Genomic DNA, 24,220 nt, shown 5'->3' on the forward strand with positions numbered 1-24,220 from the left:
GGGAGGGTGGGATGCAGTGTGGGGGGTGAGGATGGGAAGGGATGGGAAGGGGAAACAAAGGAGGAGGCAACAATGCTTGGTAAGAAAAGTACTCATTATCTTGCTCATGTAATTGTAACCCCTCTGTACACTATTTTCACAAGAAAAAAAAGTCTCACAGACATTCCTGTCTGGACTGGCTTTGAGGTGATGCTCAGATCTCAGCCTCCTGAGTAGCTAGGATTACAGGTGTGAGCCACCATCACCAAGCTTGCATTTCCTTTTGGCTGATCTCAAAAGCTTCTTGGTATGCTTGTTGTGAACGATCCACAATCCCTTTCTTGTAATCAACCAGCAGCAATCTCAGCCAATTAGTGGTAGTAGTCTCTCTTATAAAAGACTCTGCTCCCTGCTTGTGAAGCACTAGGGATGTAGAACTTTTCCAAAGTGACAGTGCATCATTGTAGCTATCTCTTAGCTCATTCTTGATTCTCTTTGTGTTCTTCACTATCTGATGTTTTTCCTCAGCACCTTCCATGTTTTGCTCAATACTTGAAATGACCCTCTAAGATGACCTATGGGCTTCTATAACATTTTTGTAAGCAACTGAGAGAAGATTCCTTTAATCATTAGACAATTCAGCTCTTTGCTCAGGGACAGACTTCATGTCACCAAATTGCTCAGCCTTCTAGGTCAGTTTGGCCTTCTGTACCAGCTCATTTGTATGGCAAGTGCTCAGGGTGAACATTCTGTGACCTCTTACCACAATGATGAGAAAAAGAATGAAGTTTTGCCTTCAACTCCAACTGTCACTCAGAGCCAAGAGGTTCACATTTGTGAACAGTTGGGACATGCTCAGGTTCCTGTCTAAAATTCTGAAAAATGGGAAATCTTTACTATTGCTATGGTGGTATGTTTAGCGTTTCTGAATGCTGCTTTTACAAGAGACTGCTCAAGGTTACTTCATCTATATTCCTCATCTTTTTTGTTTGTTCAGTCATTGTGTCCTTCAGCTCGAGGCGAGCTCTCTACCGCTTGAGCCACAGAACCCACTTCCAGTTTTTGAGTGGTGTTTATTGGAGATAAGAGACTCACGGACTTTCCTGCCTGGGCTGGCTTTCAACCATGATCCTCAGATCTCAGCCTCCTGAGAAGCTAGAATTACAGGCATGAGCCACAAGTGCCTAGCTATTCCTCATCTTTTTAAAAATTCTCTTGGGGCTGGGAAGGTGGCTCAGTGGTAGAGCACTTGCCTTGCATGCATGAGGCCCTGGGTTCGATTCCTCATCACCACATAAGCAAAAAGGAAAAAAGCTGGAAGTAGTGCTGTGGCTCAAGTGGTAGAGCACTAGCATTGACCTGAATAGCTGAGGGACAGTGCCCAGGCCCAAAGTACAGGCCCCATGATGGGATCCCCCCCAAAAATTTTTCTCTAATATGGGCTGGGAAGGTGGCTCTGAGGGAGAGTGCTTGCCTTCTATGCATTAGGCCCTGCGTTTGATTCCTCAGCACCACATAAGCATAATAAGCCAGAAGTGGTGCTGTGGCTCAAATGGTAGAGCACTAGCCTTGAGCTGAAGAGCTGAGGGACAGTGCTCAAGCCCGGGAAAGATGAAAGAAAGACAGAAAGAAAGACAGAAAGAAAGAAAGAAAGAAAGAAAGAAAGAAAGAAAGAAAGAAAGAAAGAAAGAAAGAAAGAAAGAAAGAAAGAAAGAAAGAAAGAAAGAAAGAAAGAGGAAGAGAGAAAGAAGGAGAAAAAAACCAAGCAATATTTTTACTTATTTTTAAATGTGCAACAAAATACATTTTCACTTATGGTTCTGCAATTAATCCACTTTTAAAAATATTTTTCTAATTTAAAATATTGTAGTTCTTTGAACATAAACATCTTTTTGTAAACATCTTGGAAGAGAAAATGTAACAGGGGCACATCTTCTCTGCTTTTATCAGAGGGACTGGTGATACAAAATAGAACAATGTCAGAATTTGATATGTGGCATAAGGAGTAGAGCACCAAGCTTGAGCATAAAAACCAAAGACTTACACACCATAGAGAACATTAGACATGGAAATCCAGATATTTTAGATGGGTTTTCAGAGTATTGTGTGTGTGTGTGTGTGTGTGAGAGAGAGAGAGAGACAGAGAGAGAGAGAGAGAGAGAGAGAGAGAGAGAGAGAGAGAGAGAGAGAGAGAGAGAGAGAGAGAGAGAGAGAGAGAGAGAGAGAGAGAGAGAGAGAGAGCAAGACGGACAGACAGACAGAGAGGATAACTTTATAACTTTGTCCCTGTGACTAGGGGGATCCTGGGGATGTGGTCACAAAGTGTCATCAGGTCAGTAGAGTGGATAGTGGATGATGAAGGGAAAATAGCTTGGGTGGTTCTCAGTGAGTTAAGGACTGTGGGAGTGACTGGGTATCTATCCTGAAGCACCTGGTGAGGGTAAGACTGATTGGGCCCTTGGTTGTTGAGGAAGACCTGAAAAGGCAATTAAGTTTTCTCAGCTGACCTTGACCCCTTGCCTGTTTGAATCACATCAGTAATCATCAGAAAGTTGTCATCCTCTTCATAGTATCACTTCAGTAGGACAAAAGACTGACCAGGGCTCATCAGTCAAGGAAAAGTGAATTCTTGGCACAGATATAAATTGTAATTGGTTCAGGATGTTCTGAACTGTGAACCATCTTGGGAGCCATGTAGAACAATGGTCACAGGTGGGGTCACATACTGATCAGAAAGGCTCCCTAGAGGTCTTGGCAGCAAGAAGATGCTGAGTGGATTGTACAAGTGTGCTCTTCCTCATGTCCTTCAGAAAAAATCCATTTAGAAGAAGGTGACCTATTTTTGGTCAGGAGTGGAAATGTAGACTTGGTAGGCTTTCATGATTTGAACCTTTTCCTGGCTTAGGATATCTACTAGAACATCAGTATTTCCAGGATAAGTTTGTTGATGAGGGTTTGAAGAAAGGAAAAGAGACTTGCTCTGGATTTGGATTACATGACATCATGCAGAGGAATGAAGGGTTCCAGGAGATAGCTCTCCAGCACTCAACTAGATTCTTTTCTCATTACCATCACTCAGGAGTGTTGGGATTCTGAGGAAGTATTTAAAAAAAATCTACCCTTCCCTCAGGGCTGGGTTGAGATCACAGGAAACAGTAGATATTATCTATGAGCTGCAAGTTATTTAACCACATAAAGGAAGTAGAGTTAAGGCTCACTTGACTTTCCCATGGTTAGACAATTGGAATAACATAGGGGTAACATGTCCACAACAACATGGAACTTTGGCATAGAATAATCTATTCATTGTATAGATTTCATATTCTATTTGAATCCAGGACTCAGCTGTACCTTAATGGCTAAGGAATTTCCATATTTGTTACATTCATAGTTTCTCTCCTCTGGGCGTTTTCTGAGACAAACTGAGTTCTTGGAAACTTTTCTACATTTGTTGCATTCATAAGATTTCTCTCCTGTGGGTAATCAATGATGAACCCTAAGCTGTGCCTTCTGGGTGAAAGACTGCACATTTGGTACATTCATAAGGCTTCTATCCAGTGTGGGTTCTCTGATATAAATTGAGTTTTTTTCCAGGTGAAAGATCTTCCACATTTATTAGTTTCCTAAGATTTCTCATGTGTATGGATTCTTTTATGCTTGCTGAGTTGGGAAATTCTGGTTAAATGACTTTCCACATTTACTACATTTATAAGGTTTCTCAACTGTGTGAATTCTATTTTGTGTGACCTCCACATAAAAATCTTTCCATAGTTGTTACATTCATAAGGTTTCTATCCTGTGTGTGTTCTCTGATGCAATGTGATGTGTGACTTCTGTTTGAAAGACTTTCTACATTTGTTGCATTCATAAGGTTTCTCATATGTGTGAATTCTCTTATGCCTGTTGAGGTTGACTTTTGGTAAAGGATTTTCACATATCTTACATTCATAAGGTTTCTCTGCTGTATGTATTCTCTGATGGACATGAAATTCTGTCTTCTGGATGAAAGATTTTGCACATTTGTTTATTTGTATGGTTTCTCACCTGTGTGAATTCTTTTATGTTTGTTGAGGGTTGACTTTCAGGTAAAGGAATTTTCACACATCTTACATTCTTAAGGTTTCTCTCCTGTGTGTGTTATCTGATGAATAGTAAGTTCTGCCTTCCAGTTGCAAGACTTTCCACATTTGTTACATTCATAAGGTTTCTCTGCTATGTGTGTTCTTTGATGAACATGAACATATGCCTTACGGGTGACAGACGTCCACATTTTATACACGCATAAGCTTTCTCTCCTCTGTGTATTCTGTGGTGAACATGAAGGTGTGTCTTATGGGTGAAAGACTTTCCATATTTGTCACATTTGTAAGGTTTCTCTTCTGTGTGTCTTCTCTGATGCAAAGTGAGTTCTGACTTCTCTCTGAAGGAGTTTCCACATTTGTCACATTCATAAGGTTTCTCTCCTATATGGATTCTCCAATGGACAGTAAAGTTTGCCTTGTGGCTGAAAGATTTTCCACATTTGTTACATTCATAAGGTTTCTCTCCTGTGTGTGTTCTTTGATGAAAAATGAGGTATGACTCCCTGAAGGTCTTTCCACATTTCTTACATTCAGAACTTTTCTCTTCTGTGTGAGCTCTCCGATGCCTGCTGAGAGTTGACTTCTGGGTGGGAATTTTCTTACATTCTTCATATGCATAGGGTAGCTCTACATATGCATAGGGTAGCTTATCAGCTCTACAGGCTGGAAAGTCAGGTCTGACTTCTGAAAGATAAATTTTGCAAATTGGATACACATCAGTTTACTCTAGAGATTTGCTCTGAGGGTTTGTAAGGTGTATTGCTTTAGTGAAAGACTTCCCATTCACTACATGGACAAGGATTCTATCCTGAATACATTTTCTGATGTGTAGTGACTGTAAGGCTACAGTAGAATGTTTTCCCATAGATCATACATTCAGGTACTCTCCTTACACTCTGAAGTATTTCTTGGGCAAGGAGAGCTGATTTATAGTCTTTTCTATATTTACTAAGGTTATGGAAGGTCTCTCTCACACAAACCCAATTACATCTAAAGAATATGTTCTCTAACCCAGGCACTGGTGGCTCATGCCTATAATCCTGGTTACTAAGGAGGCTGAGATCTGAGAACTGTGGTTCAAAGCCAGTCAGAGCAGTCTGTGAGACTCTTATCTCCAATAAAGCACCAGAAAACAGGAATTGGTGCTGTGACTCAAGTGGTAGAGCACTGCATTGAGCTGGAGAGCTGAAGGACAGTGCACAGACTCTGATTTCAAGCCCCACAACTGACAAAAAAGCTTTTTAAATAAAATTTTCTTTAAAAAAGAATATGGTCTTGGGCTGGGAAGGTGGCTCAGTGGTAGAGTGCTTGCCTTGCATGCCTGAGGCCCTGGGATCGATTCCTCAGCATCACATAAGCAAAAGGAGAAAAAAGCCATAAGTGTAGCTGTTGCTCAAGTGGTAGAGCATTACCCTTGAGCTGAAGAGCTGAGGGACAGCACCAAGGCCAAGAGTTCAGGCCCCACGACTGGACCCCCCCCCAAAAAAAGTATATGGTCTCTGAATTTAATACTTCTCTTCTCCATATTCAAATTTCTGCAGCTCATTTGGACTCTCATACTTTTGACTAAAATGTTCTGAATATTTGCAAGATTCTTCAATTACAGGAGACAAACTAGGCCTACATGCATCATGCATCTCATCAAGCTCACTTCAGAGAAGCATCTTCTGATAGCAATGAAATCCTCAGTCCTTATCCCTAAGGAGTTCACATTATTTCTAATCACCTCTGGCTTATGTTTTGAACTCAAATTAAGGGTCGTTACTAATATCACCCTTTCCTCCACTGTGTTACTTTTTGTGACTATTGCTTCACACAGACATTCATCTGGACTTTGCTGGCACATCTTAATCACATCCTCAATTCCTGCGACATCTAAGATGAGTCATAGAAAAAAAGATGTAAAAACATTTATTTCATTGTAACTATTAAAGATTTTAAAATATCAAAGTCAGAAATGATTTATACAAAATATATGCTTTTCTCTCAAATGTATTAAGAAAGTAATACTGATTACTGATTCCAATGGAAAATATTTTTTGTTTAAGTTTTTTCTTCTTTTATATCAAATCATTCAAATCACTCAACTATGTGCTGCTAAAATTTTAAGCCGAGTACTAGCCATCTGCTTTTAGTAATTATGGTGTTGTTTTTCTCAAATATACTCTTGTTTGAACATAAGGGGATAGCTGCTTTTTAATTTTTCTTGAAATTATTTATGTATCGTGCTGCTTTTTTCTTAACTATTAGGTTAGGAAAAGGAATATTTTCTAGATTCAGAGAACAAAAGAATGTTTTATACATTTCTTGGCCTTTCACTTAAACAGAAATTGTTCCTAGAAGTAAGGATTCATACCTATATCTCTTCAGTTCTAACTTCTTAGTAAGAATTACTTTAGGTCCCTTTGAGACACTCCTGCCTCTTAGAACTATGGAAGACCAAATATACTCCAGATAAAGATCACCTAATTATCCTCTCTGGACTAAAATCTTTGGTTCTAAATCCCAGTCTCTGCCAACCATGACTAATAAGAAATTTGCCTTCTCAGAGGATAGCAGCCCAGAAGTCCTCCTTATTTCCACTTACCTGGATTGTGCTAGTTTCAACGAAAAGGATATCTCATTTACTCTTTTACACTTTTTGTTGGATTGTTTCAGAATGACTTCCCCACAGAGAAAGAGAATTGCTAACTCAACTGCCACACAGAATTCAGGGTATCTCCATATTAATTATTGATTCACAAAGGAGACAAAGGATCACATAGTTCTCTGCCTAGAAACATTATTACTCAGTTCAGCACAAGATGAACGTACCAACTGGGTGCTGGATCCAATGTCACTATGCAAGGTGCATTAATTTACCTGTGAAATTCTTGTCTGAGGCTTCTCCTATCCATGGTTCTGCACCTTGCTCCAGCTTGACAATCAAGTTAGGTTTAGGAACACAGTGCTCTGTTAATAAGAACCAGTGCAGAACTATTGTTCATGCTCAGTCATCATTCCTCTAACATCTCAGACATCCTGTTCACAATGTTGCTCTTAAATGTTGTTTCTCATTTCTCACTGGCTCCATGATTGACTTTCCCCCAGGTCTGGATTTATTTTACCGGTTTGTTGCTTAATCTCAGCTCTTGTGCTCTATGATAGCATTGTACCAGTTTAAGTTCCCTCTACACTTTTAATTTTTGAGTGGTTAATTGGAGATAAGAGTCTCATGGGGACTATTCAGCCATTGCTGGCTTCAAATCAAAACCGTCAGATTCAGCCTCCTGAGTAGCTAGGATTACAGGCGTGAGCCACTGCAACCAGGGCCAGGTTTGGATTATAAATATCCACTGTCAACTAGTGATTTCCAGTTCATATTTCCAATAGTCATACCTCTTCTATTCTAGATTGTATACCACCTAAAATAATCACCTTAAGTTTGGGAAGACAGTTTCCTGTAAGTAGAGCATAGTTTAGAACTTTTGTCAAATTTTGATTGGCTTCTTGAAGAATGAGAATAAAATTGCCTTAGGAATTACATAATCAAGTTGAAGTTTTCCTTTGGAAGAAATGATACTTCTCGCACACTGGAACACTACATCTAAATTCTATTGAAAATTTGACAAATATTCAGATACCTACTGAAAGCAAATCATTTCACTTTGCAAATTAGCATGACTTTTGCCCACCCCAAAACACCAGGTGGTTGTAGGTCTCCAGTATTACATCTCTATACAAGGTCCTCTGAGCAATGTCCAGGTCCATCCATTCCTCCCAGCTAAAGTCCACAGACAAATCATCAAATGACACCAGCTTCTGTGAGGGTATATTTCCATCAAATAATTAGCCCTCAGTCATGGGAACACTAAGTGTGGAATTTGAGCTTTCTACATGTATGCTTTTGTTTCATCTATTCATTGGGAGAATTAAAAATCAAAGTAGAAATATTTTGCCTCTATTTTAACACTAATTAAAATACAAAGATTCCGTAATAACTCAGAACACATTTTTGGTGCTAGCGAGAGAAAGAAGATAAAAATTCTAAGGAGTTAATAACATGACATGATAACATTAAATATAAGTAGGTACCTGTAAGATATTTTGATAAAATTTACTACATATGAGGGTAACAATGTAGTAAACAGATTATTTTTTCCCTACATTTTCATATTCTGCCCCAGTGAAGAGCCTATTTAGATCTTCTATTAAAAAGTATTGTTGTAAGCAATCAAAACACATTAAGGACAACACACGGACTACATGCCATATTAGTAGGTCTACAAAAGGAACAGTGTCCAGGTTAATGTTAAATGGAGTAATAGTACTCATGAAAGTAGCTAATGATTGATAAGGCCATACAAGATTTGACTTAGTTCCCACAATAACAATATCCTATATTAATCATTTTGTTATTAAATTTCTAAAGAATGTAGTGAGGTCATAAACATCCTGCTAATTACTTCCTAACTAAAAAAGAACTGCTAGCATGAATTTTTGTGAACATTGCCTACCTCCTACAATACAGACTATAGGTGAGAGAGTAATAAAATATTTCTTGAAATGATTATTAGAAATAAAATACAATACTTAATTTGAATCATGAAATATTTGAGTTTAGGTTGAATATTAATTCTGCATAAACCAGTAACAATAATCTTGTTTCATTGTAATATCCAATTAGCTATTAATGTTAAATATTCAGGTAAGAATAAACAAAGCAATTGCTTCTGGCTCGACTGGTATCCTATCCTAGCTACTTAACAGGATGAGGTCTAGAAGCTAGCTTGAGTAGACAACTCAATTTAAGCAGCTAATAAGCAGATTGGACTCATGGCTAAAGCGATAGGGCCAACAATGAATGAGGAAGCTAACTGACTATGAGGGCTATGAGTTCAAGATCCAGTACTAGCCCAAGAAAGGAATGGTGGTGGCTGAGGTGGTTACATCAAATGAGTTTCCAAGTTAGACACCAACTGTGGCAACACAGTAGTCCTCATCTCAGAGATAAAGAGAAAAGAAAAAGAGTGGAAGAGGGAAAGAAGGGGAGCAAAAGGGCAGGGAAGAAGGGACAAGAGAAGTATGGAGAGGAGGGAAAGAGAGAGAAAGGGCAAGGAGGAATAGAAGAGAGAAGAAAAGCTTCATGACATTAGATTTGACAGTAACTCCTTGGATAGGATACCAAAAGTACCTGATATAAAACTAAACATTATCTAAATTCATACAGTTAAAAGTTTTGCTTCTAAAGATACAATGAACCAAGAAGAAAAAGCATGGTATAAATGAAAATGTTCTCAAACATTTCTAAATATGTTAATTACTGGAATGCATTAGAAAATATGAAACCAAATCCAAAACTACAGCACAGAAAATATGATTTTAAAATGGAAAAAATTGAAGAGACTTTTAACGGAATATATACAAATAGTTGATTAAAATAGATGGTCAATGTAAATAGTGTTGAGAAAAGTTCATATCAAAATTAAAATGAAATAACTAACAATCTCTCATGTGTATGTCTTTGGGTTTTTCTAATTTACTTTGGCTGTGGAATCCAATAGAACTATCTAGGCAACACTTTCCCTATATAATGGATAATAAAAATGTGAATTCTAAGAGCCACATAAGCAAATAAAATTGATCAGGAAGAAAAACTAGTTCCCAGGTAGATCAGTTGAAGAAAAGAACAAAAAGAGACAGATGGATGGAAGAGGGCTTGAGAGAAAGAGAAAAAGTGATAGAAAAATAGATACAAAAAGAGAAAATGAGGGGCTGGGAAGGTGGCTCAGTGGTAGAGTGTTTGCCTTGCATGCATGAGGCCCTGGGTTCGATTCCCCAGCACCACATAAGCAGAAAAAGCTGGAAGTAGTGCTGTGGCTCAAGTGGTAGAGTGCTAGCCTTGAGCTGCTGGAAGTGGTGCTGTGGCTCAATAGGTAGAGTGCTAGCCTTTAGCTGAAGTGCTGAGGGACAGTGCCAGAGTTCAGGCACCATGACTGGCAGAGAGAGAGAGAGAGAGAGAGAAGAGAGAGAGAGAGAGAGAGAGAGAGAGAGAGAGAGAGAGAGAGAGAGAGAGAGAGAGAGAGAGAGAGAGAGAGAGAGAGAGAGAGAGAACGAGAGAAATAACCATATCTAGTGAGTAGAAAATCATGAATAAAGAGAATAAATAATTCTGGAATCCTTAGCCAGAGCAATAAGGTAAGAAAAGGACATTACAGATATCCACAAAGGGATGGAAGAAATTGAACTATCCCTATTTGCAGATGACATAATCTTATATCTAAATGACCCTCAAAATTCCACTCCCAAACTCAGAACTTGTAAATCACTTGGGCAAAGTAGCAGGATACAAAACTAGTACACAAAAATCAGTTGCCTTTCAGTATATCAATAATGTACAAGAAGAAAGGGAAATCAGGAAAACAACCCCATTCAAAATAACCTCCAAATATATAGGAATTAACCTAACCAAATATGTAAATGACCTATTTAGTGCAAACTATAAAAGCCTAAAGAAAGAAATCAAAGAGGATACCAGGAAATGGAACGACCTTCCATGTTCTTGGACAGGCAGAATCAATATTGTGAAAATGGCCATACTGCCAAAAATGACTTACAAATTCAATGTAGTTCCCATAAAAATTCCAATGACATTCTTTATGGAAATAGAGAAAACAATCCAAAAATTAATTGGGAACTGCAATACCCAAAGCAATCCTAGGCAAAAGGAGCAAAGCAGGAGGTATCACAGTACCAGATTTCAAGCTCTTCTATAGAGCCATAATAAAAAACAGCTTGGTATTGGCACAAAAATAGGCCTGTAAACCAATGGAATAGACTAGAAGACTTAGAAATAAAACCACATACTTACCATCAGCTGCTGTTTGACAAAGGAGCTAAAGACATACATTGGAAAAAAAACATAGCCTCTTCAACTATTGGTGCTGGGAAAACTGGGCAGCCACATGCAGAAAACTATAGTGGACCCCAGCCTAACACCATGCACTAGCATCAAAATGGATTAAAGATCTTAACATCAAACCTCAAACTCTGAAACTACTGAGGACAGAGTAGGAGAAACACTAGAACTTAAAGGCACAAGCAGTCCCTTCTTGAACAGAGTCCCAGGGTACCAACAAATTGGAGAGAGACTTGACAACTGGGACTACCTTAAAATAAAAAGTTTCTGCACAGCTACAGACATAGGTACCAAACTAGAAAGACAGCCAAACAATTGGGAAAAGATATTTACCAGCAATATATCAGACAAAAGCCTAATATCCACTATATACAGGGAACTCCAGGGAACTCAAGAAACTAATCTCTCCCAAATCTAACAAACCCATCATTAAATGGGAAAGGGATCGAAAGGGAAACTTCTCAGAAGAAACGATAAAAATGGCAAATAAACACATGAGGAAATGTTCATCATCCCAGGGTGTAAAGGACATGCAAATAAAAACAACCCTGAGGTACCACTTTAGCATAGTCAGAATGGCTTATATCATAAATTCAAACAACAACAAATGAAGGTGGGGAGGTGGAGAAAGAGGAACACTAATGCATAAGTGGTGGGAATGTAAACTAATACAACCACTCTGGAAAGCAGTCTGGAGGTTCCTTAGAAAACTAAACATACACATATGACTCAGCCATATCACTCCTAGGTATCTACCCTGAGCAACAGGAATCAAGATACAAGGACATATGCACCTCCATGTTCATTGCTGCACTTTTCAAAATAGCTAAGTTATGGAAACAACACAGATACCCCACTACAGATGGATCCAAAATTGTGGTACCTGTATACAATGGAATATATTATGTAGCCATTAGAAAGGACAAAATAATGACATTTTTAGGCAAATAGAACTAGAACAAATCATGCTGAACAAAATAAGCCAAGATCACAGAGAAAACTGACATATGGTCTCCCTGATATACAAGTGTACATATGAGGGAAGCTAGGAGGAGGGCACAAAATCAGAAAGAAACAAATGATAAAATACAGCAGAGGGGTCTATCAGCTGCACTGGACATTCAGGAAAGTGAACTACAGTGAACTATACAACTCAAGGGCAGTGGTGGAATGACAGAGAAAGAGGGAACAGCTTACACTAAGCACAAAGAAAGAAATGTGCATATCACCCAATGTGGAAGAAATAGTTGTATTGTCAAACTTTGTAGAGTTCACAAGCTTTCTAGGCCATGATAATGACAATTTGCCTGGTAAAGTTTAAAATGTGTTTGTGACTTTGGCTAAGTATAACTATCCCACAATATTGTGGAAATTTATGTAATAACAATATCTATAAATAAATTTTCAAACATTGGAAACAATCAAGCAAATCTGGACTCCAGCAAGACAGAAGGTGAGACGTTTTTAACTACTAAATCTATAAGCAATTTTTAATTAATTTATGAACATGTTCCTCAAGCTGAACCTGTTTTGTCTGTTTTTAAATCTTGGACATACTTAGGTTCATAAAATGGATTGTACAGCAAAGTAAGGAATAAAAAGTAACTCACCAGAGATCCTTTCATTCTTTCTTGCTGTTGACAATGAAAAGATGATTCTGGAAGCATGGCCGGAAGATAAGCCAAATGACATGGTCAGGAAAAAATCTCTGTGATTCTGCCCCAGATTTTCCTGCTCAAAACATTATACATAAGCTGGAAAAGGATAAAGTCTTCTTATAGGGGAAGACTGTTTCAAGTCTGAAGTAAAGCATTGAACACTCAACTAAAGACAAATCCACAGTCCACTAGTTGGTATAGTATAAAAGCAATTCATGTCTATGTTTAATATACATGTAGAATTCATAAAAACTAATGTACCCACAAAAAATAATTGAATAATTGAAACCCAAAAATCATATCACATTTTTACTAAAACTAGTTATTACTGAAATACATTTAGGGACACATGAGCTATTAATCTATTAATGCAAAGGTATCCATCTTAGGACTCCATTGACCATTTGTGGTCTACCTCATACATACTTAGACACCATGGAAAGCATGTATGTTGTAACTTAATTTTTCTCACTCAGAGTTATACTGGAAAAATATATATACAATTCTTTTTTCTAGTATTATAATGTTCCCATAATGTTTGTCAACATCCCTAGCCATAAAAGAAATGCAAATCAAAACAACATTGAGATATCACCTCACTCAAGTTAGAACAGCAAAAATCAAGAGCTCTAACAACAACAGATGCTGGAGGGGATGTGGACAGAAAGTAACCTTACTTCATTGTTGGTGGGAATGTAAACTTGTTCAACCACTTTGGAAAGCAGTATGGAGGTTCCTCAAAAGACTTCACATAGATCTCCCCTATGATCCAGCAATCCCACTTTTGGGCATTTACCCAAATGTTTACAAACAAGACCACACTAAAGCTACCAGCACAACTATGTTTATTGCAGCATTATTTACCATAGCTAAGATATGGAACCAACCCAGATGTCCCTCAGTAGATGAATGGATCAAGAAAATGTGGTATATATACACAATGGAATTCTATGCCTCCATCAGAAAGAATGACATTTCCCCATTTGTTAGGAAATGGAAAGGCTTGGAAAAAATTATATTAAGTGAAGTAAGCCAGGCCCAAAGAAACATAGGTCCCATGGTTTCCCTTATTTGCAATATCTAGTATAGGTATGAGTCAAGCGGAAAAGGTCAGATAATGTGATGTTAGGAAAACGAACCCTTAAATATGTATTTTAATGTTTTCGTTTCTTTCATGCAGGTGTTTCTAACGCATTTATAAGATTATTTCTTTGTTGCTTTGTATGTCCCTCCCCCACAGTGTAAACCCCGCTTTCACTATATTTGATGTCAGTATAACATGTGGAGGAGATGGGGACAAAGAAGTCGTTTACGAATTCAGGTGGACCTGTTGCAACAATGAGAAGTACAAAATGTCATGTCAAAACCAGCTTTACAATGTCGGTGTGGAGGGGGAGGGGGTATGATTGGGTGGGGGGTATGGGGGAGGCTGGGAAGGGAGGTGAAGGGTAAACAAAGGAGGAGGCTGCAATGCTTGGTAAGAAATGTATGCATTATCCTGCCCATGTAATTGTAACCCCTCTGTACAGTATGTTCTCAAATAAAATAAAATTAAATTAAATAAAAAATAATAATAATGGTTGCCATATGGCATAATTCCCTGTATCTAAATACTCAGAGCACCCTTGTGCAATGATTTTTAATTTGCCATTGAACCTGCTTGGCCAAAGGGACACCAGTAAAAATGATGCAAACAGAGGTTTGAGAAGCTCCTAATTCTCACTTTTCTAAACAGTCAAATTAAGAACCTTGGCTAGTCCGGGCACCGGTGGCTCACACCTGTAATCCTAGCTGCTCAGGAGGCTGAGATCTGAGGATCAAGGTTCAAAGCCAGCCCTAAGAGGAATAAATCCAAGAGACTCTTATCTCCAATAAATCACTAGAAAACTGGAAGTGGCCCTGTGACTCAAGCAGTAGAGCACTCGCCTTCAGCTGAAGAGTGCAAGGACAGCGGCCAAGCCCAGAGTTCCAGCCCCAAGACTGACCAAAACAAAAAACAACAAACAAACAAACAAAACAAGAACCTTGGCCATCCTGCTGGAGATACAGGGCCTAATAAATATGCAACATAAAATACTGCTCATAGGAATGACATAATCCCAACCAACCATGCTTAGCTAAGGAACCAGAATATTAAGTTTTCTATGTTAGTTAAACAACATCAACACAAAATACTAAGTTGAGGACACCCCAAATTTTAGATTCAGAAAAGTTAAATATAATGAATTAAACATCTTATACTTATTGGTTTTTACTTGTTGGTTTATCACTAGGAATTTCTATTATCCACAGTTGTTTTTTTTTTTTTTACACAAATACTTAGATTGGAAATTGCTAATATAAAATAACATGAACTGGGTTGGAGGGAGGGAAAGTAGAAGAAAATTGAGGGAAGGGAGAGCAAGTTTGAAAAGAAATGTACTCATTGCCTTACTTATGTAACTGCAACGGCTCTGCACATCACCTTGACAATAAAAAAGGGGAAAAAAGAAGTAAAATCTGGAACACCATCTTATAGACCATATACATAATTGCTCTGTGTGAGAGAACACAGAAACACATAGACTTACCAAAGTCCTTGGTCACTTATTTGTTCGTTTGTTTTTGGGGTCCAGTCGTGGGACCTGAACTCTGAGCCTGGGCACTGTCCCTCAGCTCTTCAGCTCAAGGCTAGTGCTCTACCACTTGAGCAACAGTGCCACTTCTGCCTTTTTTCTTTTTGCTTATGTGGTGCTGAGGAATCGAACCCAGGGCCTCATGCATGCAAGGCAAGCGTTCTACCACTGAGCCACCTTCCCAGCCTGTCCTTGATCACTTATATCAATGTTTGGTAATAAAAATAGAGATCATTATATTATGTTGAACTCTCTGTTGGTGAAAAAATTGAACTTTACTGTGACATTTGCAAAGAATGAAAATCTACTCTGCAGTATTCAGTGAGGATATTTTATGCTAGGAAAGACAATATGAATCATTTTAAAGCAATGTTTGTTTCTTACTACTCATTTTCCGCATCACCTGAATGATTTCATACTTTAAAAAAACTTAAAAGATTTAATTATAGGCAATGTATCTATATTCACAATGCTTGAGACCAGGAGTGTAATATATTTCAGGGTGGGCATTTTTTTTCTTTTGGGATTTGGACTATCATCGTAAACATAAGTGACTGAATATCACTCCTTAAACATTAAAAAAAATTCTATTTCAGATTATTTTATTAGACATATTACTACCAATAATAGCTGGTAGTAGAGATGTGGCTTAAGTGGTAAACATTGCCCTTGAGCAAAAGCAGTTCATAGTCAGTGTTTAGACATTTAGCTCAAGAACTGGTACTAGCACACAAAAAGAGGGTATTGTATTTTAATTATAGTTCATGAATTGTTTTGGAATATGTTTTATGGCAATGATGTAAAATATGCTTATTATTCTATTAGAGAAAGTGTAATTTATCAAAAACAGAAAGTAGAGAATATCCATGTTAGTAACATTTTAAAGTTGCAAATTCCATAAGAAGTGCAGAGGACAAAAATAGAACCAGCATGTTTCTATAAGGTATTTTACAGAAATGTTTATGCTTTATTAACTTCAATTTCCAAAAGGAATTTCCTAAGTGAATTAATATTTTTAAAGAAGATTGTGGTAAATGGGTAACATTAGCTAAATCTACAAAGGATACAACCTTGAGCAATATATATTTTCTCAAGATTTCTTACAATTTTCTTAGAAGCCAAAAGTCTCTTACCAACTCCCTGAACTGCCAGGAAGTACCAACATGGTATAGCTAGCATGAGCAAATCCACAGATGGGGCACTGAAGATAAGTTTGACAGATCACATACTATAAATTATTGTGGAAAGAGGCTGAATAAATCATTGAGAATTGGATTAGGGATTGGTACCTAGACAGATACTTTCAGTTGTGATAGTGTTCTCTCTACCCTAAACCATACCCTCCTGTACCCTCTGATAACTATGCTCTGGCTTATTCCTCAGCTCAGCTCACCTTCCCTCCTGAAAGTTGGTCTAAACCTTTCAAAAGCATCAAGTGATCGCTTCAAGAAGTAGAACCAATTATTGCTTAAGGCAAGGAAAGCTAAAAGCATCTTCGCCTTCCTGTGCTTTTCTGCCTCTGTTCTTTAGGAGGGAGATTGTTATTTGTAGGTCCCCTCCTTGCAACATTGCTAGGCTTCATTCCTGAAACTACAGGACCAGCACATACTACTCCAATATCCCATGTAGACTTGTCTCTTAAAACAAGGTCATGTACAAACATGAGTAAACTCAAGCCAGAAGTGCTAAAAAGGCTAACAAACAGAGGCAGAGTAAAAATGCCTCTCAGATAAACAACACAGAACCCCAAAATAGAACTGTAATATAAGAAGATTCAAGGCACAGACTTTACAATTTTATTGCAATTGTTATCATGCTCAGTTACAGTCAGGTGAAGTGAATAAAGTCACATGGATTAACAATAAAATCTCTAGGTCATGGAGAATAAACATAAAGCTCCAGGGTCTCCTAGTCTGGAGAAATACCCAAATTGTTCTTGGAGCTTCAGAAGCCAGATTCTGGTGTCTGGAAGCACACAGTCTAATGGCAGCACAAGCTCATGACTCCCCAAACAAATCAACCCCAGACTGGAAGAACACATGTAAGGTAGAACCACCGGGTCCTGTGCCCAGCTTGCAGTTAGTGCCTGACATGGGATCCGTAGCTTGAGATCCCTTACAGTTACAACTCCCAAAGTCCACTGAAGAGAGGCTGAGTGCCAGCCTTGGGGCTCCCACCTACTGAATGCAAAACTGAACTTAAGAGCACTTCCAGCAGCAATAAAAAGGGCCAGAAACTGTAATTTATAAATGGAAAACTCCAATCTTGGGTGGGGAGGCTCACATGCAGAAGGATCTCCCCCTACACACACACACACACACACACACACACACACAAACGCACACACACACACACACAACACACACACACACACACACACACACACACACACACACACACACACACACACACACACACACACACACACACTTTCAAAGTATCTGGGTGCAATTCAGATTATAATGTCCACAATGTGATGAGCCATCCTGGAGGAAGTAGGCTCCTTAGGGCTTGGACCAATCCTTGACCCTAGGTCCAAGGCTAGGATGCATGGGGTCTTTCCTCTCCCAACTGAAAGTTCAGTTTCTTCTTGAAAATCGATTTGCCTCCTGAAAAATTCCAAGACCAAACACAAAAAGGAAATGTTTGGGGAGCATTAGATGATTGACATTTTAGTTCTAATAATGTAATTGAGGTTATGAGATTATGTTGTTTTCATTTTTATTTCTGTTTAACACATATGTTCTGCTGAATGTAAGTTATGTCTCTGTTTTGCCTAAAATTTTTGAATATCTACTCTCATAGTCACAGCCACTAAATTGATTCTTGGATAATTTTCCACTGCTCTAATATATAAACTGGAATGAAACGGTAGGACTGTTAGGTAGATATAAAGCACAATGCTTGTTTCGAGTTAGATTTCTCAAAAATCTATTAATTAATTTCCCAGAAACTACCAAATTCCATCCATGAAACATTAAGGCATTTTTGTTGTTTGTTTCTGAATTTTGCCTTTCCTTTAATGTGTTTGTTGTGATTGATCCTGTTGCTTGAACTCAGACTTTTGGCACTGTCTGTTTGCATTTGCTGTGCAGTACTTGCCTTTTCTTCACTAATTTCTTCAGCTAACTAATGAAACTCCTAAAAGAGTTTCTCAGAGCGTGGTATATCACATCTATTGCCCTTCAAGAAATGCTGGATTGCTGTAATCAGGGTGAATATGGGTAGAGGTAGAGGAATGAAGTTTAGGGTAGGTCTGTGATGAGGTGACCTTTTATCACTTGCCTCAATCCAGTCTGTTTTTGACTTCTGTTTTGCATGCCCTACTTTGTTTTGAATTCTTACCTTTTGTCTGATCCTAAAAGTTCCACTCATTAACTCTAGGCTATGTATCTAAGGGACCTCTAACTTGTCTTCCCAGACTTTATCATGAGAACTCGGCAATAAATCTATTGTCTCCCTCCCTCATATCTGAGTTTCCATGCTTCTCTCTTAAAGGTTTCTTGTGATTTTGCATGATAAAATATGATTTGGAAAGGCTGGATAGGAAACGTTCATGCCTGATATTCAGTCCTTCGGTGTATGGGTTCTCCATGTCTCTTTTGTGGACCTGATCTTTGCCCCATAAAAATAGAGATCATAGAGCATATTTGTAAATATAAGCTTCAAATTGAGAACATCTATAGTAGCATAAAGGAAAAAATAATTTCTTTCTATAAAAGTAAATTATTGAGAGGCAAGGAGATAAGTATCAGGTAAAAACAGGGTGCTTTGAAGACTCGCTGTGTAGTGCAGTTTTCATTTTTCAAGATTACATTTTTGATCAATTTATTTCAAAATGTTTTATTTTTTTATACTAGTATAAACAGAACTGACTCCCTACATTATTTTTAAATTGTTCATTGTTCACAAAGGTAAGTTCAATTATTTTTATACATATATTATACCCCATTAGTTCAGTGATTTTAGTTATTGACCATAATTACTTTTAGCGATTCTTGTGATTTTCTTTTTTGCTTTTTTTTGGGGGGGGGTCCGGTTGTGGGGCCTGAACTCTGGGCCTGGGCACTGTCCCTCAGGCTCTTCAGCTCAAGGCTAGCGCTCTATCACTTAATTCACAGCGCCACTTCCGGGTTTTTTCTTTTTGTTTATGTGGTGCTGAGGAATCGAACCCAGGGCCTCAGACATGCAAGGCAAGCGCTCTACCACTGAGCCAACTTTTCTAAATAAAAGAAAATACTAGCTTGGTGCACCAGTGGCTGTTACCTGTAATTTGAGTTTCTCAGAAGATTGACTATTAAGAATTGCAGTTGAAAGCCAGTCTGGACAAAGAAGTACACGAGACTTATCTCCAATCAACCATCAAAAATCCAGAAGTGGAGCATCAGCTCAAGTGGGAGAACTCTAGCCTAGAGTAAAAATCTTGGCGATAGCACACTATCCCAGAGTTCTAGGCCCAGGATTGCACAAATAAAAAGATAATTTTATCTGCACAAAAGATAATTACACCCCTTCCAATTTACATAAATACTTACATTTCTATTGTCAAATTGACCTTGCAAGCAACTCCAGAACAGTTCAACTTAAAATTGATGAGAGCATATATATTTATTTTTGTTGCTGATTTTAGGATATAACTACTTGTGATTTCACCATTATGTAGCAGATTGGCTATCAGCTGTTCATTTTAAAAATATTTTTATTAACATATATCAGTTATACAAGGGAGTTTTATGGTAACTTTTTTTTTTCTTTTTTGGTCAGTCATGTGGCTTGAACTCTGGGCCTGGGCGCTGTCCCTGAGCAATTCAGCTCAAAGTGAGTGCTCTGCCACTTGAGCCACTGTGCCACTTCCGGTTTTCTGGTGGTTAATTGGAAATAAGAGTCTCTTGGACTTTCCTGCCCGTGCTGGCTTTGAACCATAATCCTCAGATCTTAGCCTCCTGAGTGGCTAGGATTACAGGCGTGAGCCACTTGCACCTGGCTTCCTAGTGATGGTTCAATACAATAATATAATTAATTTCATCAGCCCCACTCAATCATTCTTCCTCATTCACTCTCCTTCCTAAAATATTTATTTTTTAGTCGGTCGTGGGGCTTGATCTTTGGGCCTGAGTGCTGTCCCTTAGCTATTCAGCTCAAGGCGAGGGCTGTACTACTTGAGCTACAGTGCCACTTCCAGCTTTCAGGTGATTTATTGGAGATAGGAGTCTCAAGGTCTTTCCTGCCCGGGCGAGCTTTAACTGAGATCCTCAGATCTCAGCCTCCTGAGTAGCTAGAATTACAGGCGTGAGCCACCAGCGCCCCTCTCTCCTTCCTACAATAATTTTAACCTACTTCATTGCACTGTTTTGATAGAAAGAATAAACATATTATTTGCATGTATAGGAATAAAACAATGAAACATGTCCAAATTATTTTACATCATGATGAAGGGAGGTAACATGAGGAATAGAATACATTATAAACATATATGAAAATGTCATAATGAAACCCTAAGTATATAACTAATATATTGTTTCTTTTGTTCCTTTCTTTGAACTATCTTTGACCTTTTATTTTTTCCCCTCTATCCTCTTCACTGGGCAGAGCCACTCTACACCCAACTTTGACCCTATTCTGCATCTTGCAGGCTCCATTAAAGGCAAAAAGTTCTGGCAATTTTAGGAACATCCATTACCTCAGAGTCTGAAAGCTGGGTGCCAGTGGCTCACTCACACCAATAATCCTAGCTACTCAGGAACATAAGATCTATGGATCAGAGTTCAAAGCCAGCTTAGGTATAGGAAAGTTGGTAAGTTTTTAGTTTTTGTCAGTCATGGTGTTTCAAATCAAGGTCTGCTTGTTGCCTTGAACAACTTTTCCTCAAGGCTAGTGCTCTACCACTTGAATTACACTTGGTGGTTAATTGGAGATAAGAGGCCTGCTCTGGCTGGCTTTGAGCCTCAATCCTCAGATCTCAGCCCAATGAGTAGCTACAAGTGTGAGCCCTTATAGCCTGGCCTGTGAGACTCTTATGTACTATGAACCACCAATAAAGCCAGAAGTGGAAGCAGGGCTCAAATGGTAGGGCATCAAACTTATCTAACCACAAAAGCTGAGGGAGAGCTCACAGAGCTGAAGCTGAGTTCAAGCCACAGAATCAGCACATGTCCATGCTTGCATGCATACACAAGCATACACACACACACACACACACACACACACACACACACACACACACACATACACACACACACACACACACACACAAACACACAAGTAGTCTGATACTGAAAAAACCCTTAAGAATGATAAATGATAAGTGAATTTTGAGAGAAAAAGGAAGGTAAGTATGGAGACAAATGAAGTTGTCATCCATGGTGGTTAACCTTGAGGTTGAACTCAATTGGGACCGATTTAATTGGATTTAGATGCACCCAGCTGATTAGTAAAACACCAATCTGGGGAGGGGGATCTGCCCTAGCAGATTAACTGATGCAGAAATCCCTCCTGCATGTGGGTGGCACCATCCCTTAGGCTGGTGTTCCATATGGAATTCAAGGGGGCCTGCAATCCAGGCATTCTCTTTCCCTCTTATCCCTCCCAGTGCTCCTTGGCTTCCATGAGTTGTTCTGCTTTGTTCTGGTTGCCTGAAATCTCTGACACTGAGCAAAATAAATCCTTTCTCCCTTATTTGGGTCAAGTATTTTGTTATGGCAACAATATCAAAACCTATGACTAATACAACCTAATCTGCCTCTTTTCCTTCTGCCTCCAGTTTTTTTATTTATGTATGTATGTATTTATTTATTTATTTTGGCTGGTCATGGGGCCTGAACTCTGGGCCTGAGCACTGTCCCTCAGCTCTTCAACTCAATGCAAGCCCTCTACCACTTGAGCCACAGTGCCACTTCCAGCTTTTTCTGCTTATGTGGTAGTGAGGAATCCAACCCAGGTCCTCATGCATGCAAGGCAAGCACTCTACCTCTGAGCCACCTTCCCAGCCCTTATTTATTTATTTTTGCTTGTTATGGGATTTGCACTCAGTTCCTGAGCACTGGCCCTGAGCCTCTTTGGGCTCAGTCAAGGTTAGTGCTCTACCACTTGAGGCATAGTGCCATTTCCAACTTTTCCTGAATAGTTGATTAGAAGTAAAAGTCTCACAGACTCCCCTCCCTGGCTGATTTGAAACACATCCTCAGATCTTAGCCACTTGAGTAGCTAGGATTATAGATTTGAGCCTAGCCACCTTCCACCTCTTCTCTTTCTTCTTCCTCCTCTCTCCTCCCATCCCCTCTTCCTCCTCACCATGCTAAATAAATATAGGCTTTACCACTGAATGAGACACCCAGCCATAGGTTGCCATCTTTACTCAATGAAACAGCTGACTCTAATGCGTTGCTGACTATATAAGCCAAAAACCAACCCACCTTTTGCTATGTGAACTTGCTAACAGACCCAAGAGATAGGTAATGATTACCTTGGCCACTAGAACACAGAAAAAATGATTTCCCAGGGCCAGGATCACAAAACTTGAATCTTGGCCCCACAAACATTTCAATCCAACTTCAGTAGTGAAGATGAGACTCAAACACAGGGAGTTTCCTCAGCAAATAAAGGCAAGTACTTAATCATATCTGTGGGATTTGTTGATTTCATGCTAGAGGAATGTGAGGGTATGGGGCTGGGAATATGACTTAGTGGTAGAATTCTTGCCTAGCATGCATAAAGAACTGGGCTCGATTCCTCAGAACTACGTAAACAGAACTGGCACTGTGGCTCATGTGGTAGAGTGCTAGCTTTGAGCAAAGAGAGGCTCAGGGACAGAGCTCAGGCCCTGAGTTCAAGCCCCAAGACTGGCAAAATAGAAAAAGAAAGCAAGGAGGGTGAGGGTAGGAGATGACAAAGGCTACACATACAAATGGAGAATTATTTGAGGGTGAACAAATTGGAAAGGCCAGGATAATATTGGAAAGGATAAATTGGAAAGACCAGGATAAAAGACCCAGCTCTGGCAGTTACTAATTTGTGACATCAAAGACAAGTCATTTTAATTTGTTTGCCTTCATTCTATATCTGTAAAATGAGATAACCAAAGCCCTTATATCTAAGCTTCCTGACTAGCTAGAATTACAGGTATGTGACCCCAACAACTGGCTAGTGATGATGAATTCTAACATATTAATTCTGCTAGACTATACTACCTCATTTTTGTGGCAAACATCAGTATATGTTGCTATGAAAATACTTTTGGATGTGATTACCATTTTAATCACATGGGTAAAGTTTAAATGGGTAAGATTAAATAATTTTAAACTTTGGGTAAAGAAGATTGATTACCTTTCCTTAAAGGAATGGGCTTTACTCAATGACTTGATAAACTTCAGAAGGAACTTGAAGTTACCCAAATTCAGTCACTTAGCTGCAAAGTAGAAATTCTACCTGAGTTTCCAATTTAGAGCTTATTGATGCAACATGAGCTGTTGTTGAGCTCAGGCCCGATATCCCCCAATCTACATATATGCACATGCATGTATATACACATGTATGATACACATGCATGTGTAAATTTCCCATTAACTTATTCTGCCTCAAAATAGTACTGTATGTCTTAAAATACACCTTTATTTCCAGATTTTTACTGGTGTGTGGGAGATAAGATTTCTCAAGGGCTTTGAACCATGATCCTCAAATATTAGCCTCCTGAATAGCTAAAACTATAGGCATGAGTCACTGTTATATGACACATATATTATATGTTGGTTCTGTTTCCAGAGAAATCAAAGACACTGGCTGTTCTTCCTTCATGTGGACCTTATACTCAGCCCCTCCAGTAGCTCAAGTCATCTAGTAGGGAGTCTCAATACACACCAAGGATCTGGGTCAGGCCTGGGGTGTCACACAAGATGTCAGGCTTATTCCCTGGCTGCTAGCAAAGGAGGTTTTGACAAGGGGGCAAGAAAGTATGAGATTGTCTTGGGTGATGGTCAGAAATCTTTTTCTTTT

General features: G+C 38.8%; 1 protein-coding gene across 1 annotated transcript; it reads right to left on the reverse strand.

The window, feature by feature from the left end:
- Positions 1 to 3,832: 3,832 nt before the first annotated feature.
- On the reverse strand, positions 3,833 to 12,626 carry LOC138834428 (zinc finger protein 157-like; the record flags this gene model as incomplete). The annotated part of the gene is made up of 5 exons (XM_070033041.1): positions 12,570 to 12,626; positions 7,736 to 7,862; positions 6,924 to 7,013; positions 4,231 to 4,745; positions 3,833 to 3,977 (listed from the first exon to the last, which is right to left on the reverse strand). Coding segments are annotated over exons 1-5 (934 nt in total), but the record flags the coding sequence as incomplete, so codon positions are not given.
- Positions 12,627 to 24,220: the final 11,594 nt, after the last annotated feature.

Source organism: Dipodomys merriami, unplaced genomic scaffold (assembly GCF_024711535.1).
Source record: "Dipodomys merriami isolate MVZ:Mamm:240054 unplaced genomic scaffold, mDipMer1.0.p SCAF_2144, whole genome shotgun sequence".
NCBI classification, from domain to species: domain Eukaryota; kingdom Metazoa; phylum Chordata; class Mammalia; order Rodentia; family Heteromyidae; genus Dipodomys; species Dipodomys merriami.